At 44.0% G+C, this 15,124-nt stretch overlaps 1 protein-coding gene across 2 annotated transcripts; it reads right to left on the bottom strand.

Annotated features, from left to right (window-relative positions):
• Positions 1-567: 567 nt before the first annotated feature.
• Positions 568-14,078, bottom strand: smurf1 (SMAD specific E3 ubiquitin protein ligase 1). 2 transcript variants are annotated; one of them, XM_068578413.1, is made up of 18 exons: positions 13,809-14,078; positions 7,603-7,641; positions 7,010-7,118; positions 6,592-6,725; positions 6,402-6,467; positions 6,221-6,296; positions 5,311-5,522; positions 5,125-5,209; positions 4,419-4,565; positions 3,848-4,070; positions 3,322-3,425; positions 2,631-2,745; positions 2,315-2,493; positions 2,016-2,153; positions 1,715-1,835; positions 1,365-1,566; positions 1,026-1,101; positions 568-937 (listed from the first exon to the last, which is right to left on the bottom strand). In XM_068578413.1, the coding sequence occupies exons 1-18, from the start codon at positions 13,861-13,863 to the stop codon at positions 838-840; spliced, it is 2,181 nt and encodes a 726-aa protein (XP_068434514.1). In that variant the 5' UTR covers positions 13,864-14,078; the 3' UTR covers positions 568-837. The 2 variants fall into 2 exon arrangements, with proteins under 2 accessions (XP_068434514.1, XP_068434512.1); XM_068578411.1 differs by having other exon boundaries at positions 1,026-1,110.
• Between the last annotated feature and the right edge of the window lie 1,046 nt (positions 14,079-15,124).

Raw genomic sequence — 15,124 nt, forward strand, 5'->3', positions numbered from 1 at the left:
ATTGACCCTTCAACTCTGGTAGAGGGGGTGATCAAGAGATTAGTGTGGGCTCTTTGTAGAGCAAATAGCAGCTTGGTCAGTAATCACTTAGTAATAAATAATAAAATATCAGAGTGGATCAGAGTGGTAGCAGATACAAACGGAAGAGACAAAAGGTTACCAAAACAGAAGAGCAGGCTCATTTGATCATTTTTACAGCGTAACCGGGTGCCATGCCTGACACACACCCATACACATTCACTCACACAGACAAAAATACAATCTCAGTCTCTCACACACACACATTCACACGTACATGCACACGTTCTGGTACGCGACAGTGGTTAAACATGAAGCATGAATACTACTCAATCAGCTTGTCAGACAGAAAGACAATCAGTCTCCGCCTTGTTCGTCACACGTCTGAATTCAAGGTCTCTGTTCCCAGGCTCGCATGTGATTGGCCGATTCTGTCCTTTGACTCGAGTGTGTTGGGAGTCAAATTGGCTGTGGCGGTAGACATTCTGAAGAATGACATCATAGCTTGTTAAAACTGAAGGATAAAAATGCTTCTTCAAAACATCTGAAAAATTTTAAAATACTTTATTTTTTTGTCTGTTTTTTCTTCTTTTTAATCCTTTACTCTCCCGCTGTGCTTCCTCCTTTAAACCCCCACAGTCCGGTGGTCAAGAGGCGGCAAGAGGCCGCGTGTTCTTGGCCGCTCCGTATACTCCGCGTATACTTGATATTCTGCTGATGTGTGTTCGTGTGTATATATATATGTAAAAAGTCAAATAGTTTGTGTGCAAGTGCAAGCGCAAGTGTGACTGTGTGTACGTTGGTTTGGTTGCGGATCAGTCACTCCACAGCGAAGCCGCAGGTCTCCTCCACGGCCGTCAGCAGTTTCTCGTAGAGTTTCTCGTAAGACTCGTAGGGAGGGACGTCTATCCGGTTAAAACTAGAGACAGAGAAGGATAATTAGTGACATAAACTTGCAAATATGAAGAGAGAAACCGGCGTCATCATCTTCTTTTATGTGTCCTCACCATGTGTGAGCCTTGGGCAGGTTGTCCGTGTTGGCGTCTATCAAATGGATGGTGAAGAGCCTTGGTCCTGCAGAACCTGTAGAACCTTACACACATACATTCTAGTTATCACTGCTCTACTCTGGTACACAGATCACCCTTCAGTCTTCAAATGGTGAAAGTAAATCAGCTGATGCTAATGTCATTGTAGCGTCTCTAACTGCACATTGAAGTGTGTTTTATGAAAATGTGTAAGTTTGCATTTGTACTTCGGTATTTTGTTGGTAAAATTTAATTGGAACTGATTTGAATAATCAAATAATTTTCTGCTTCTAGCGTCTGTGCCAGTCCATGACCCACCCTGAAGCGCTTTGAACCCTTGTAATGGGACCCTTGTGGAGCCCGTGACGAACTGCAGGAGGCGTCCTCTCCTCTCCTCGCTGAAGGCCTCCACCGCCTGCCAGAACCACCGCACCACGTTGCTTTCACTTGTGCAGTGCTTCAGGCGCGTGTTCGTCTTCCAGTCTGCAAGATCTATCTTCCCCAGACCGCCGATGATCAACTGGAGGAGGAGGAGGAGGAAGAGAGGCAGGAGGGTTGAAGGTGAAGAGAGGGAGAGGAATCAATTAAGAAGAAGCAACAATGGCATGAAAAGCATAATTGTTAAAAACAAATAATATGGCAAGTGAGGAGCTGGACAGCACGCGTACCTCAAGTTCTTTATGGTCAAAAGGTTTGAGGAGGTGCTGGGGGATGAGCTCACTGAATCCCTTCTGTAGAGCCAGAAACTGGGCTTCAATTCCCCGCATAAACCTCCAGTTAACATAAAGCCTGAAAAGCAAAAACACATCGAGCAGGCTAAATAAGTACACAGCAATAACTTGGCAACAGCATTTTGCACAGGAGCTCTTTCTGCTGACAAGACAGAATATGGTTTACGCTCTGTGTCAAGGGCACAGTTTGGGCAACGCCCACATCCAAGACAGAACATAACCGCCTCACTGTTCTCACCTGACGTATTCTTTTTTGTTGTCCTCGGTGACGGGGATATTGCGGCCGTTAGGTTTGAGTTCGTGTTGTGAGAACTTCCCAAAGGCATTGTGCTCCACGCAGAACGTGTGATCGAGGACTGAAGTGATGTCGTTCTCTCTGCACAGAAAGGAAGAGTTAACACTGAAACTGTGATCTGTTCGTATCCAGACGGGGACAGTGCAAGAGAAAGAAGAAAACAAATCAACAACTAAGAAAGAGTTCATGATGCAAAAGCCCTCTGCTGTCAGAACGACTGGTGTGCCGGTGCGTTCGCTCACAATATCCAGACAAGGCTCTTGTGCAACTCGGGGTCGGTGGTCTCCAGGTCGTTGAGCTGGATGGGTTTGCCTAGCAGCTGTTTGTAGAAGGGCAACGTGAAGCTCCCGTTGATGTAGTGACTGTGAAAAACTGCCAGGCCCATCACACGGCCCACAAAGTGGAAATATGACAGATGGTCCTGAAAGAAAGTAAAACAGCCGGAGAAACGGACAGAGGCGGTCACGTGGGATCAAAGAGAATCGCCTTACGCGGTGTGACCGTGAAGTGCTGTCTGTGTGTCTGTGCGTGTGTGCGTGTGTGTGTGTGTACACTCACAGGATTGATGGAGGAGTCGGGGTTGATCTGTAGTGTGTAGATATTGTCTGTGGAGTACTGGAACAGGCCGTAATAGGGGTTCAACATTTCATGACACAGCAGGTACAGCCACTCCCTACAGACAACCACCACATCGTTAACACATGTTAAAAACTCTTAGGAGAAATTTGGAGACATTAATTCATCATTAAAAAATGGAGGAAAAAAAAAAAGCAAATTATATATGATGTAGTCTGTGTGTCCACTGAATTCTCCTTTTTATTTTTTAAACCAGCAGCTCTAATGAACGGATGTAGCACTTTAACACATGAAGCTGTTTTTACGTCCAACATGTTCACCCCCTTGAGGAGGCTTTGCTGCAGCTCTAGCTGATCAACTGGACGTTAAGGAAATCAAATGTTCAAAATGAGACAACTAAAAACAACGGCAGAGTGGGAAATTATAGGCAGTGGAAATTTGTCCATAACACTCCCTAAATTCTTGTTTTAGTATTTTTAGCGATGTGTTTTCCATTTAAGTGTTTCCAACTCAATTATAATTTGGTTAGCTAAAATTTGTTTATTTTAAACTCATGAATGTATACTTATACCACTTAAACTCCACTTATCATGGGATGTGACTGATGAAGCTGATGAATATGGTTTCCTCCAAACAAACGCAGAAGTGCTCGGAGGTGTGAATAGCAAATTACCTGGCCACCCCCCCGTAGTCCAGGCCCTCCTCTCCCCTGAATTTCACCATCAGGCGTTTCTTTAGGTCTTTGGGCCTCATCTTCATTATTTGCCGATATGACTCCTATACCGACACACACACACACACACACACACACACACACACACACACACACACACACACACACACACACACACACACACACACACACACACACACACACACACACACACACACACACACACACACACACACACACACACACACACACACAACATTAACACATTTTCAGAGATGAAAAGTGAGCCACAACAGAGCCCCTGAGATCTGTGTTTCAGTAGACTGTTTATTAATATGCACATCGGTGCTATTCAGAGAAAGACACTGAAATAATAGATTGTTGTGATGATGAGGCAGGAGTCGTGTGTCTGTATGAATGTAAATGTTCACAGGAGCCCACACTCCACACTGCTTTCATAGATCTATCTGCATGCGTATATGAGAAAGAGAGATGGCAGCAGCAGCAGCATTTTTTTTTTACCCACCTCAAAGATCTCCTCCCGGGACACCTCTATGCGACAGTGTCCGGCTTGAGGCTGCTGCAAAGACAGCTCATGGCGGAGCAGCTTTAACTTATGGACCAAGTCTCTTTCGTAGCGCGCCGCCACATCTCCATCTCCTCCTCCCACGACTCCTCCACCGACTCCTTCCTCACCCCCCACGTCCATCTGGGGGGCTTGTGAGGATTCCTTCGCTTGGGACTGCTGGCTGGAGGTGGGAAGAAGAAGAAGGAGGCGGAAGATGAGGACAGAGAAGAGACAACATGACAGACTGTCAATTGACAGAAGACAAAAAAAGAGCAGTCCTAATCCAATTACAGTGTGTGCATTCGCTCAGAGCCGATTCAGCGTTATCAGCAGAGCTGATGACTGTTAGTAGGTCATGATCAGAACCAGTCTGACTTCAGCATTACAGCTGTGAGAGATTAAATGTTCAGATTAGTTATGAAACCACTTATTTAGTATGCGTCATGGATGTCTGCCGCGCCCCAGGTATTGATTGACTTTGCCACGAGGGATACAGTAGAGTGTTTCAAGTGTGAGTGCGTGCGCGTACCTGATAATAGTGTGTAGTCGCGGGTCTGTGAACTGAGTGGTTCGGTTGTTGTGGTCCACAAAGTAGATCCGCCCCGACACCGTGCTTCGGACCTCCCAGCCCACTGGCAGCGGCCCAAGTTCCTCGCAGCTCACACTGGCCAGGTCCCTGCACCGGTAACAAGTAACCAGACGGAGGCTTCATTCAGCGGCTCAATATCCACGACACCAGTATAACCTGACCCGTCTCAACGTTGACCCTACATACTGTATGTTCTTAACCCCTCATACTGATCTAAACCCAGGCGCCAGCGGCCGAGGGAAACAACATGAGATTTCCTCTTAATCGGTTAAAGCAATCGGTGCAGAACAAAGTAAGGAGAACATGGACCAGAAGTATGATGCATCAGGGAACAGCATGTAGTGTTTCACCAACAAGAAAGCGGGAGCTTATTTTGTTTATTTAATTGCTAAATGTATATTTAAAATTTACCAGCCCCAATAGAATAATCCCTTGAATTACAGAGCATTACAAATATGCAGTATATTCACTCTATAATCCAAAACACATCCCATGTGGGGTGATTCCTCCTGTTCCTTCTTTCTGTTATATTCTTCTCAATGTCTGCTGCTGCAATGGCCTAGTTTGTCAGAGGGGTTTATTCAAGGTCCGTCTCTTTTCAGGTGATGCTTGGACTTGACGTGAGTGAAGTGGGGGGTAATCGTACCGTGGTATCCGAGGGTCGTGCCAAGTGCTGACGCCCGTCTGTGTGTGAAGGAAGTACACCTGGCCCTGTACTGTTGTCCGTTGCTCTGTTTTAAAACGAAGAAGAAAAAGACGTCACATGACTTCATAAATACAGCCGGAGATGTTTGAGAGATGACTTGAACATCAAGAGTAACGTTTGACTGACCATATCCCTCCGGCAGGTCAGGCGGTTGGTGCCCATGAGGTCTGTTCTGAGGGGTGTGGCCGTGTCCTCTTGAGTCCTGCCCTCTGATTCGCTGCGTCTGAAGACGGCCCTCCTGACCGGGTGAGTCAAGTCGACAGTTCCCGCCGCCCGCCGCACCAGTGGGGTCCGAGTAAGGCAGGGGCTCTTCACTGAAGCATCCCTCAAACACAGGCCTCCAAACGCACAACACACACAAGCCACTGAAGTCAGATGTTCTCTATGTTACTGAACTCAAGCTTCTGGGTCTGAGAAGAGAACCCAATGCGTACGTGTGTTAAATATGCATTCTCTCTACTGGCCATCAAGAGTCACAGTCCGTTTGAAAATTAAGTCCAATTGTATAGAAGTTTATGAGAAAATGACTCTGCTTCTCACTTGATTTATTACCTCGGTGGACATTGTAAACATGAGTTCATGATCTCAATCGCTAGATTCAAATCTTCTTCAACCCAGCATGATGTTGATTTACAACACTACGGTCCCATTTATGGTAAAATAGACCATGAAGCAGGGTATTCTTTAACTCGTGGCTGGCTTGTGATTGAGAGATTGGGAAATAATTAAATAAATAGTTACGATGACTTAAGTGATCTTGCAACACAACAAGCACCAAAAATAGGTCACAGTCCAACTTCACATGGGATCCCAGCATGACAAAGAAGAGCTGTATTATCAGAAGACTGAATTTAATCAGTTTACACAATCAGTCATGAAAATATCAGAGTCCATAGAATTTGACAACATTTGAGGCTGGTATTTTTTGTTTATTCGTAATAATAATAATAATAATGATAATAACAGAATAATAAGTGTTTCTCTGAGATATATATGTTTTAGAGCCGGCAGCATAAACATCTGTTGACACACGCACCCATCATTCTCCAACAGTCCTCTGCAGTCCACCACGGGACCTCCGCTGCCGATGCGATCTCTCGTCTGTAAGCTCACTGGAAACAAGCCGGTGGTAAAGGTCAGAGAGATGCAGAGGCAGGGTGACAGAAAGGCGCCTGGGGTCATTTGTACCGATAATACGTCTGTGGGTCCAGCCTTACCTACGATCTGCCCCCGCACTGCGTCACTGTCCGAGGGGTTCAGCTTACATAGATCTAGACGCTGGTCTGGAAGAAGAGGAAAGAGGAAATGTAAACCAAAAGCTTTTCCTCTTTAATTGACATCTGTGATTTGCATTCATGTGAAATTTAAAAATCAGTGGGCAGAGAACGAAAGGAAGACGAGCCTTACATCCTGTGTCTTTTAGCCTGCTGATGGCGTTGGAGAGCAGTCGTATGCAGCCTAGGAAGCCCGCCCCTTGTCGTTTATGGATCTTCTTGTGGTTCCATATACTGATGGTGATGGAGTCTGTCTTTCCAATGTAGCTGAAAAACAGATGGAACATTCTCATGTGTTTGCTCCATGTTTTACAACACAGTCTGGTATCAGCGTGAGCAACCTGAGAAAATATTTTATCACAACTTTCTTTTATTCACAAGATGAATAAAAGAAACTTGTAGGAAATACCACATTAGCTCAAACATAAAGTGTCCCTTACAGTTAGACGACACCTCAACGACCAAATCATGTACTTATATTCGAACCATTAAAAGCCAAACAAGTAAACCAGTAAGAAAGCATTCAAAGAGTGATGTTGTGGGAGACTCACAGGTCGTAGTGCTGATTCCATTTGGGGTCCAGTGTGCTCTTGACTGTGTCCGTCGAGTGGCATTGACCTGATCCGTCCACCACAACCTTGGCAAATGGATCTGGCAGGCCTGCATGCACACAGCTCTAATTAATAGTTCTCATTCACAACATCGAATCACAAAGAAGATAATATCCAAGTATTAGAAATATCTCAATTGGCTGAAGCGCTGCAGATAACGTATCGCCATTAAAACAAGAAAAAAGCGTTCTGCTTCTGCGGACATTTAGCGGATTATTCTTCTTATCTGTACCTTCACTGAGACCGGCCTGCAATTTGAAAACGCTCTAACCCAATAAGAGCATATTCTATTTGGTTGTAGTTGGTGCATAATGTAATCATGGCATAGTGAAACTGATGGAAATGAAGACTCTTGTCCTGGAGGTCTTAGGAATGTGTATGATCATGACACAGAACAGCAACGCCACCAGTTTGCTTACAGTGTTGGTTTTGATGGGGAACACAGACCCTCATTGAACACATCATCTCATCACGTATACCGGCCGTCATAACGGAGGATTCATGCACATAAAAATGAGCGAAAAGGTACTTACGAAAGAAGTCTTTCTTTGCGAGGTTCTTGGCACATAATACTGCAAAAGAGAAAACCATTATGAACAAAAAGCCACACACACAAATATGAAAATGATCCCTCTGTGTGTAGGCTGGTATGAATGTATGCTGGTGAACAATAAACTGCATGGAGGAAGAATGCTGGTCAGGATATAAAATATGAATGCCACAGGATGGTAATGAGCAGCAAAACTGATCCGACGTGCAGGAAAAGAATGAGCAGAAAAGTATAGGCTAGTGTCAGGATCACTGCACACACACACACACACACACACACACACAGACACAGACAGACACACACACACTCATGTCCACAGGCCGCCCACAGTGAGAGTGGCAGGATGCCTTCTCTGCCACATCATCTTTGTGGCTCCAGAGAGCAAAGCTCATACTGACCCAGACCTTGAGAGTTTGTAAGTGTGTGCTAACTATTTAGTTTATTGAGTGAGTGAGCGTGTGTGTGTGTGCGTGTGTGTGCAATTCCTTGTTAGTTGTTTGCTGCGAGAGCTGGCAGATGTCATTCTAGGTCAGCGAACACCGCTGTGTGTAAAAAAAATAAAAACACAAATCACAGTGCAGGTGTGGATTATAGGGGCGGTGTGGGCACTGAGGAAAAAGAAGCAGCATGTTTTGTATTTGGGGCTGATGTAATGCACTCAAAAAGCGGACTGCACAACAAGGTGCAATTGATGTGAAAACCGTGATAATATTTACACTGCTACAGTCTAAATGTGCTGCTCTAAATATCATCTTTTAAGTCCATTGTTGGGAGGCGCACGTGGTCAAAGAAAGTACAAAAACATAAATTAGCTCTCGGTGTAAGACACTTAAGTATTCCCGAAGGACGTTCTAGTTCAGCATCTTGAACTCCTTCCAGGCCACTCTGTCTAAAGCAGATGGTTTGTTTTTTCACACAACAGATTTTCAAAGCTTTTAAAATACTGGAGGGAGGAAATCTATCAAATATTAGACTACGCAAACTTGCTTCCTGGTGTTCATGTGTTAGGCGACGGAGCTGTGAGAAGAAGCCACTTCTTGTGGTTGCAACAAACGATGAACTACGGCTACCTTCTTTGGATAAAACTTCCTTCCATTGGGCGTCACGGTACAATCAGTTTAGTGAGTCTATAAACAAACGCTATGATGGTTTATTAATACAGCAGAACTGATTTGCAGAGCAGCGATGTCAAACCCTCATCATAACGTAATCCATTGGGCGTCACCTCCACATGTACTGCACAGCACGTACAAGACACATCAAACGCAGCATTTAGATTTCTCCCTTACAACAGGAAACTTTCATGAGCTACCGTTGACTGATAGGAAATGAAGATACATTGCTAAGTTTGGTGGCAAGAGACAAACCGTCGCATGTACCAGAATGTGTTTTATAAATACCTATGGCCCTATTTATCTTCTATTCTCTTTCAAGGTCAACTAAAGGGGAGCCTATGCTGACAAATGAGGTGGAATGTGTCACTATATCCTGTCAATCAACCTCATCGCTTAGATGGGGAAGAGGTGGGTTTTGAAGGGAGACGAGGAGCCGTTATCCAGAGTATTAAGCTCTGGTTTTATGCCCTACAATTACAGCTGAAACAACTAATTGTGGTAAATCACTCTGTTTTGATAATCAGTTTATTTTTTAAGCCAAAATGCCACACATTTAAACGGTTGGTTGCTTTAAACGGTTTTAAATCATTCTAAATCAAATATCTTGAATTTGTTAATGAGATACTAACCAGAATAATCAAGACAGTGATATTCTGATGATCCAATAATGACCACCCCAAAAGACAATCTATAACAATTGACCAATGGGGATGTGTTAACAACACTTCAGGGATGAAGACCGGCGGCATCGTCTCAAAGGCATCTGTTCGAACTGATTTTAATCCACCGCCTGAACCGTTATCGCAGCTCTGAAGACCAATTAAAATCAGGCATGATCTGGTTTGGCCCAGACAGCCATCTAGGAAGTTAGTCAGCCAGCCAGCAGTTTAGGATGTGGTGACTGTGTGGTGGCGTAGATGTGTCTGGCGTGCCGTGGTTTCTTTCCTGTGATTAACCCGTGGAGAATGGCTGCAGGATATCCTTCCTTCTTCCTCATCGACCTCATCCATTCCTCCTCCTCCTGACTCAAACATTCCACACGGAGATCTCTTTTCTCACACACACACACACACACACACACAGACACACAGACACAGACACACAGACACACAGACACACACAGAGAATCAAGTTTCTAATTTGCCCCTGCTTCCTCTTTCAGATGAGCAGTAGAGGAAGACCTTCTCCGTCACTGTCACAGCTTCGCAATCCACCCGACTCTCATCCTCCAATCTTCTGCCAGAGACAGGGGACACTCCATTTTTCACCCCGTCTCTCTTTTTACGCCTCTTGACCAGCTCTTCTGCGGTACTGAATGTGCGACAAGCCCTTTTCTCAACGTCTCAGGAAATTCCTCATTCTGCCAAGGTCACGGCTGGTAAAGACACACACAGCTACAGCTCAGCTGGTTCTCAATTTCCCCACCGCTGCTTTCTTTTTTGGCCTTCATGTCCTTTTCTTTCTCTTTAAAAACCTGGAGAGCTGGAGGGAGCCAGCGGGGAAGAATTCTATTCACCCAATCTTGAGGGGGACACAGCAGAAACAGTCCGAGGGAGATGGCGAGAAAGGGAGTTAGCAACTCCTTTTGCAATATTAAAGCCACAACATGTTTCAGCCCAATCAACCATGTCCAAAAGAAGTAGAAAAACAAGCCATTCAGCTCTACTCCTGCATCTTAAGCACAGAGAGCACTTGCTGTTCTTCAGGTACTGGCAGGAGCCATAAAACTGTGGAGGCTTTGAAGCTCGTTAAAGCTTCTGCAATCCAACATGATGGTCTCGTTCTGTGAAACCTTTGCAAGGTGCCACTATCTGTTCATTGGAATCAATACTCACGATCACGGATCCAGCCAACATTTTTCTATAAAGAACTACTCCAGAGAGCACTTGCAGGTTTAAAAGTTAAGTTGAGTGACCCGAATGAGATTACAACGATGTCACTTCCTGTGTGACCGTCTCCTCCAGCAAATATCTCACCTACTTCAGAACAAGCTGTGCACCGGCAACTAAACACGCAGGGCCTTCAGCTAACTGCCACACAAATACAACAAGTTTAATATTCACTCACAAGTCGTTAAATTACCAATTTGTTTTATTTAAGTGCACTGTATCTCTTGTCGACCGCTTTTTTGATTATCGTTGTCCCACTCATAGCCTCTCTACTCTCAATTTCTCTATTTATTTTGCATGCGCTTTTGGAAGTGTGTGTTTCTGCACAAGCTGCCAGCTCAATAAGTGAGAGGATTAGGAGTGCTTACGCTGCTTCCTAAGTAAGCATGGTTCGCCCCCTTCCTCCCTCACTCTTTTTTACATTCACCCACGCTTTTGGTGTCCCTTCTTTTTTATTGCCTTTGTCCCCTTTAGATATTTCTCATTCTCCTACTTTTCTGCTGTCTTATCAGCTCTCTCCCTCCCTCTCTCTCTTGTGAGTATCCCAAGTCACCTGCTGCCTGGATGCAGAACCAAATCTGTGTTTAATCCGACTACCTGGCAACAAAATCTGATCAGCACATGTTGCTTCCATGGGCAAATTAACATTATGCTGAGTCACTGATTCTTTCATTCATTAGAAGCTTTTTTTTTTGCAATAAAACTCATTCATTCTCAAACAAAAACACAATTTTGTCCAACTATTTGACTCAAATTATTTCCTGTATTTAACATTGCCCTGACCCTGTTCTGCTTTCAAATCTTGCCAGCAATGTGGTCACAAAGAGCCCACATTGAACCCGAATTGGCCAAAGTAATAATTACAAAACAAAAAGCAATGTTTGCTTAAAAACAAGCAACACTTTATCAAATGATAAATAGATAATATTTTTAGCACTTGAGAGTGTTTCGTATATATTTATATTTTTTAAGTACTTAGGTTCAATAGACAGTCTTAAAGCAGACGGGGTGAAGCAAGGGTTTCTTCATGAAGTCCAATACTAACCATCCACACATCATTAGATAATGAAACCTAAAGATAATGCAACACGTTGCTTAGAGCACTTCCCCTATAGCTAACTTAAGCGTACCCACAAGCTAGCTAAAACATGTCCATATACACCCAACATAGTCTCTGAACTAAACCAGTGTCAAACTTGCCTGGTCTTTGTCTGTGTCCCACAGAGACACACAGGCCTTTCTGGCGTGGCCCAGACAGCCCTTCTCTCTGACAGACCAAACAGTGCGGGCCAGCCGGGCAGCATTGCCTCCCATTGGCTTCTTTGCACATTCCTCACCCAATTAGAATTCCACTCATACCTGTGGGGGCGGGGCACAGTCAGGGGCAAAAACCTCTGTTTGCATCCACGCTGCCATAATGAATGACTGGTTTACACCAAAACAAATATACACACACCCTCCACATTCGAATACACCCACACACACTACTGTCTACATGCGTATTGATTTTCACAAAAATATTTTTTTGCTGTTATTCTCCCAATTACTTAGTTACTAGGTTAATACCGAGTTATACGGATGAAATGGCCGTACTTTTAACTGCTAGGGCTGCAGCTAGGGATTATTTCCAAAGTCAATTCATCTGTCAATTATTGTCTTGGTTAATCCATTAATTGAGCGGTCCATAGAATGTCAGCAGATAATGAATCAGACCGAGCAAACTGTGACGTCCGCTAATGTGTTGTTGCGTCAGTCCAAAGATGTTCAGTTCACTAGACGACTAAGAAATTCAAACAATGTTCATGTTGAGAAGCTGGAGCCAGTCAAGATTTTCCACTTTCCTTCAAGAAAATTACTCCGTAAACTTGTACTCCCTTTGACTTTTGCCTGTTTGACGTTCGTATAATATAACAATATATGTCTCTCGCTGTTGTGTTTCTGGAAAGAGTTTCTCATTGAGACCATGGCACTGGACCAGGAACTGTTGCCAGTCTGGACAACCATACTGGCTGGTAAAGATAAACTTCAACTGAAATAGGAAAAAAATTTGATAAGGGAAGATAGCGTTAGAGGTGTGAGCATATATCCTGTCAAAAACGATGTTTGCTCTTCTCTTGACATCCCTATTCAGAAAAAAAGGGGGACAGAATAGGAAAATAAACAGACAGCAAGTGGCCCCCGCATAGCATTTAAGGAAAGCACATCCATCCCAATCATACACTTGATGTGCTCTCTAAGACTACAGTATTTAGTCCACCAGCAAGCACATTCTGGTGTGTGTTTGGTCAACTTTGAACCAGAAGAAGGACAAGGCGTCTGCCCAGCGGCATAGAGTGGTCATTTCCATTTGAATAGAGGCCCCTGGGTGCACAGTGGGGTTACATTAGCTACAGTAAAAACCATTGTTCCAGCTGTGTGTCCGTGTGTGTGTGTGTGTGTGAGAGAGAGAGGGAGTGTGTGTGTGTGTGTGTCTTTGTGTATGTGTGCCCTACCGAGGGAAAGGAACACAATATTTGAGTTGTAACGTTACAGGATGCCCAACAGAGCAAACGTGTCAAGCTTTGCAGGGACAAGTTGAACGAGTCAGTCGGTTGTCTCGCTTCAGCTGACACAGCAGAGAAACGACACTCAACTGCCATAATGTTGGCTAGCCTTGTCAAATGTACCGAGGGGCCGGGGTCCGACACTAGGGTACGAAGCACGTCGCATTCAGCTCGAGCGATGGGTTCAACACTCAATAAAAATGGGTGTAGCTAGCAGGCGTTAGCGGTCAATGGTAACGACAGTGGTACTCGGAGCTAACGCTAGCTGGCTCGGGAACAAGTGTGAGCTAAAGAGATAAAGTTTATAAACGTGGCGTTAAAGAGTCTGTGTTTCCGACGAGCCGTTAGCAGCCAACTGTCCCCGCTGTGAAAGCCCCCCACATGATAGTGAATAGCTTCCCCACTGTCCTCTCGGGGCTCTGGTTAGCGCAAGAGCTAACGAGCTAGCACTTGTGCGGCTGTGTTTGCCACACAACAACCGGATGTTTGGGCAAACAGAGAGCCGAGGGGACACTTCGATGTGTTAGGTTTACTGGCAGCAACACGTTACAAGAGCGGCTCACTGAGGGAACATTTAGCTCCGGTTGAAACGTGCACCGTAAGCGCTTTCTTTCGGTGTCGTTTTTTTTTTTTTTTTTTTACCTGTCAGTCGGATTTTGATGCTGGACCCGTTTCTCCGAGTCCCAGGATTCGACATCACTCCGGGAAAAACGATCACACAAACTTCCCGTCGGAGTTCCCCCAAAACACCGTTTCACCACTCAATGGGAACGCGAAGAACTTCAGCCTAAAAACATGCGTTTTCTTGTGGGTTTCCTCCCGGGTAAAAACGTATTATTCCATCGCAAAGTCCTGTGCTCTTTCGAAATCCAACAACACGGGAGAGCATTTTCGGGCAGGCTCAAGCACGTACTGACGTCATGTCCTTAACGGGTATTCGCTGATATTACGTTACGTGCTCGCGTCCGAGAAGCGTGGGCGTGCCCGTGTATATCATATTCTTATCATACACTTTGACTTTCAGTTTTGCTTTTATTTTAGGTAGGCTGCTGTATCCCACAATAAGTGATTAAAATTCCCCTGATTATTTACACTTGTCACTTTCCCATTACACTTCCACATACACACACTGTACACTGGTTTAAAGTACTGTTATATATTTGTCTGTGCACTTTATTTTATGTTATATTATAATCTACATTTAGTATTTTGTGCACTATATTAATTGTCTAATGTATGCTCCGGCTACCAAGACAAATTCATACATACCTGGCAATAAATGATTCTGATGCTTATTTGCAGAACCATACTTATTATTTTACAATGAATTACAAACACGATTATAAACAAATAACGTGGGAAATCAATAATCATATTTTGTTTATTTGACATGTACAACGACTGTTTTCTGTTTTCTCCCATCTCCCATCATTTAATACCTCCAGCTATCTGGACATGTAACTGTCTGCTTCCATTCAAGCTCCTCCAACATCACTAAATAAAATTTAAAAAATATTTTGGATGTTATGCATCCTTTTATGGTTATTCTCTTTTTCCCACATCCCTCACAATCTCACAACCGTCCCATGCCTGGGTTTTCAATTATTTTACAGCTCCATATTAATTAGCCCATAATATCAATAGCATTGTCCACATAATCAGGACCAAAATGTAACCAGCAAGAATAGTAGTCATGCTGTTGGCTAAGTGAATTGATTTGAAAGCTCAATCAATATAATGTCCGCGGAAACCTCCAACATACAGAGTCACTTTTGAAATGGCAGCGACTCACAAGCTTTGAGCTGTTTCATCCAACAATTTGTTGGATGAAACAGCTCAAAGCTTGTGATTAGAAAAATCAAAGATGAGCAACAAGAAGACCACATGGTGAATATGATTTTAGTAGCCTTTTAGTTACAAAATATGGTGTTTGACAGTCTTTATTTAAATTAAATGAG

Source organism: Clinocottus analis, unplaced genomic scaffold (genome assembly GCF_023055335.1).
Source record: "Clinocottus analis isolate CAN_PGR_092001 unplaced genomic scaffold, fCliAna1.0.p SCAF_16, whole genome shotgun sequence".
NCBI classification, from domain to species: domain Eukaryota; kingdom Metazoa; phylum Chordata; class Actinopteri; order Perciformes; family Cottidae; genus Clinocottus; species Clinocottus analis.

Bases quoted from the DNA above. Each gene is read 5' to 3' on its own strand.
- smurf1 (XM_068578411.1), bottom strand. From the start codon at position 13,863: ATGTCGAATCCTGGGACTCGGAGAAACGGGTCCAGCATCAAAATCCGA. The intron at 6,726-7,009 runs GTGAGTCTCCCA...TCTGTTTTTCAG, and splicing joins TGGAATCAGCACTACGACCT to CTACATTGGAAAGACAGACT. The intron at 6,297-6,401 runs GTAAGGCTGGAC...GCTTGTTTCCAG, and splicing joins AGTGCGGGGGCAGATCGTAG to TGAGCTTACAGACGAGAGAT.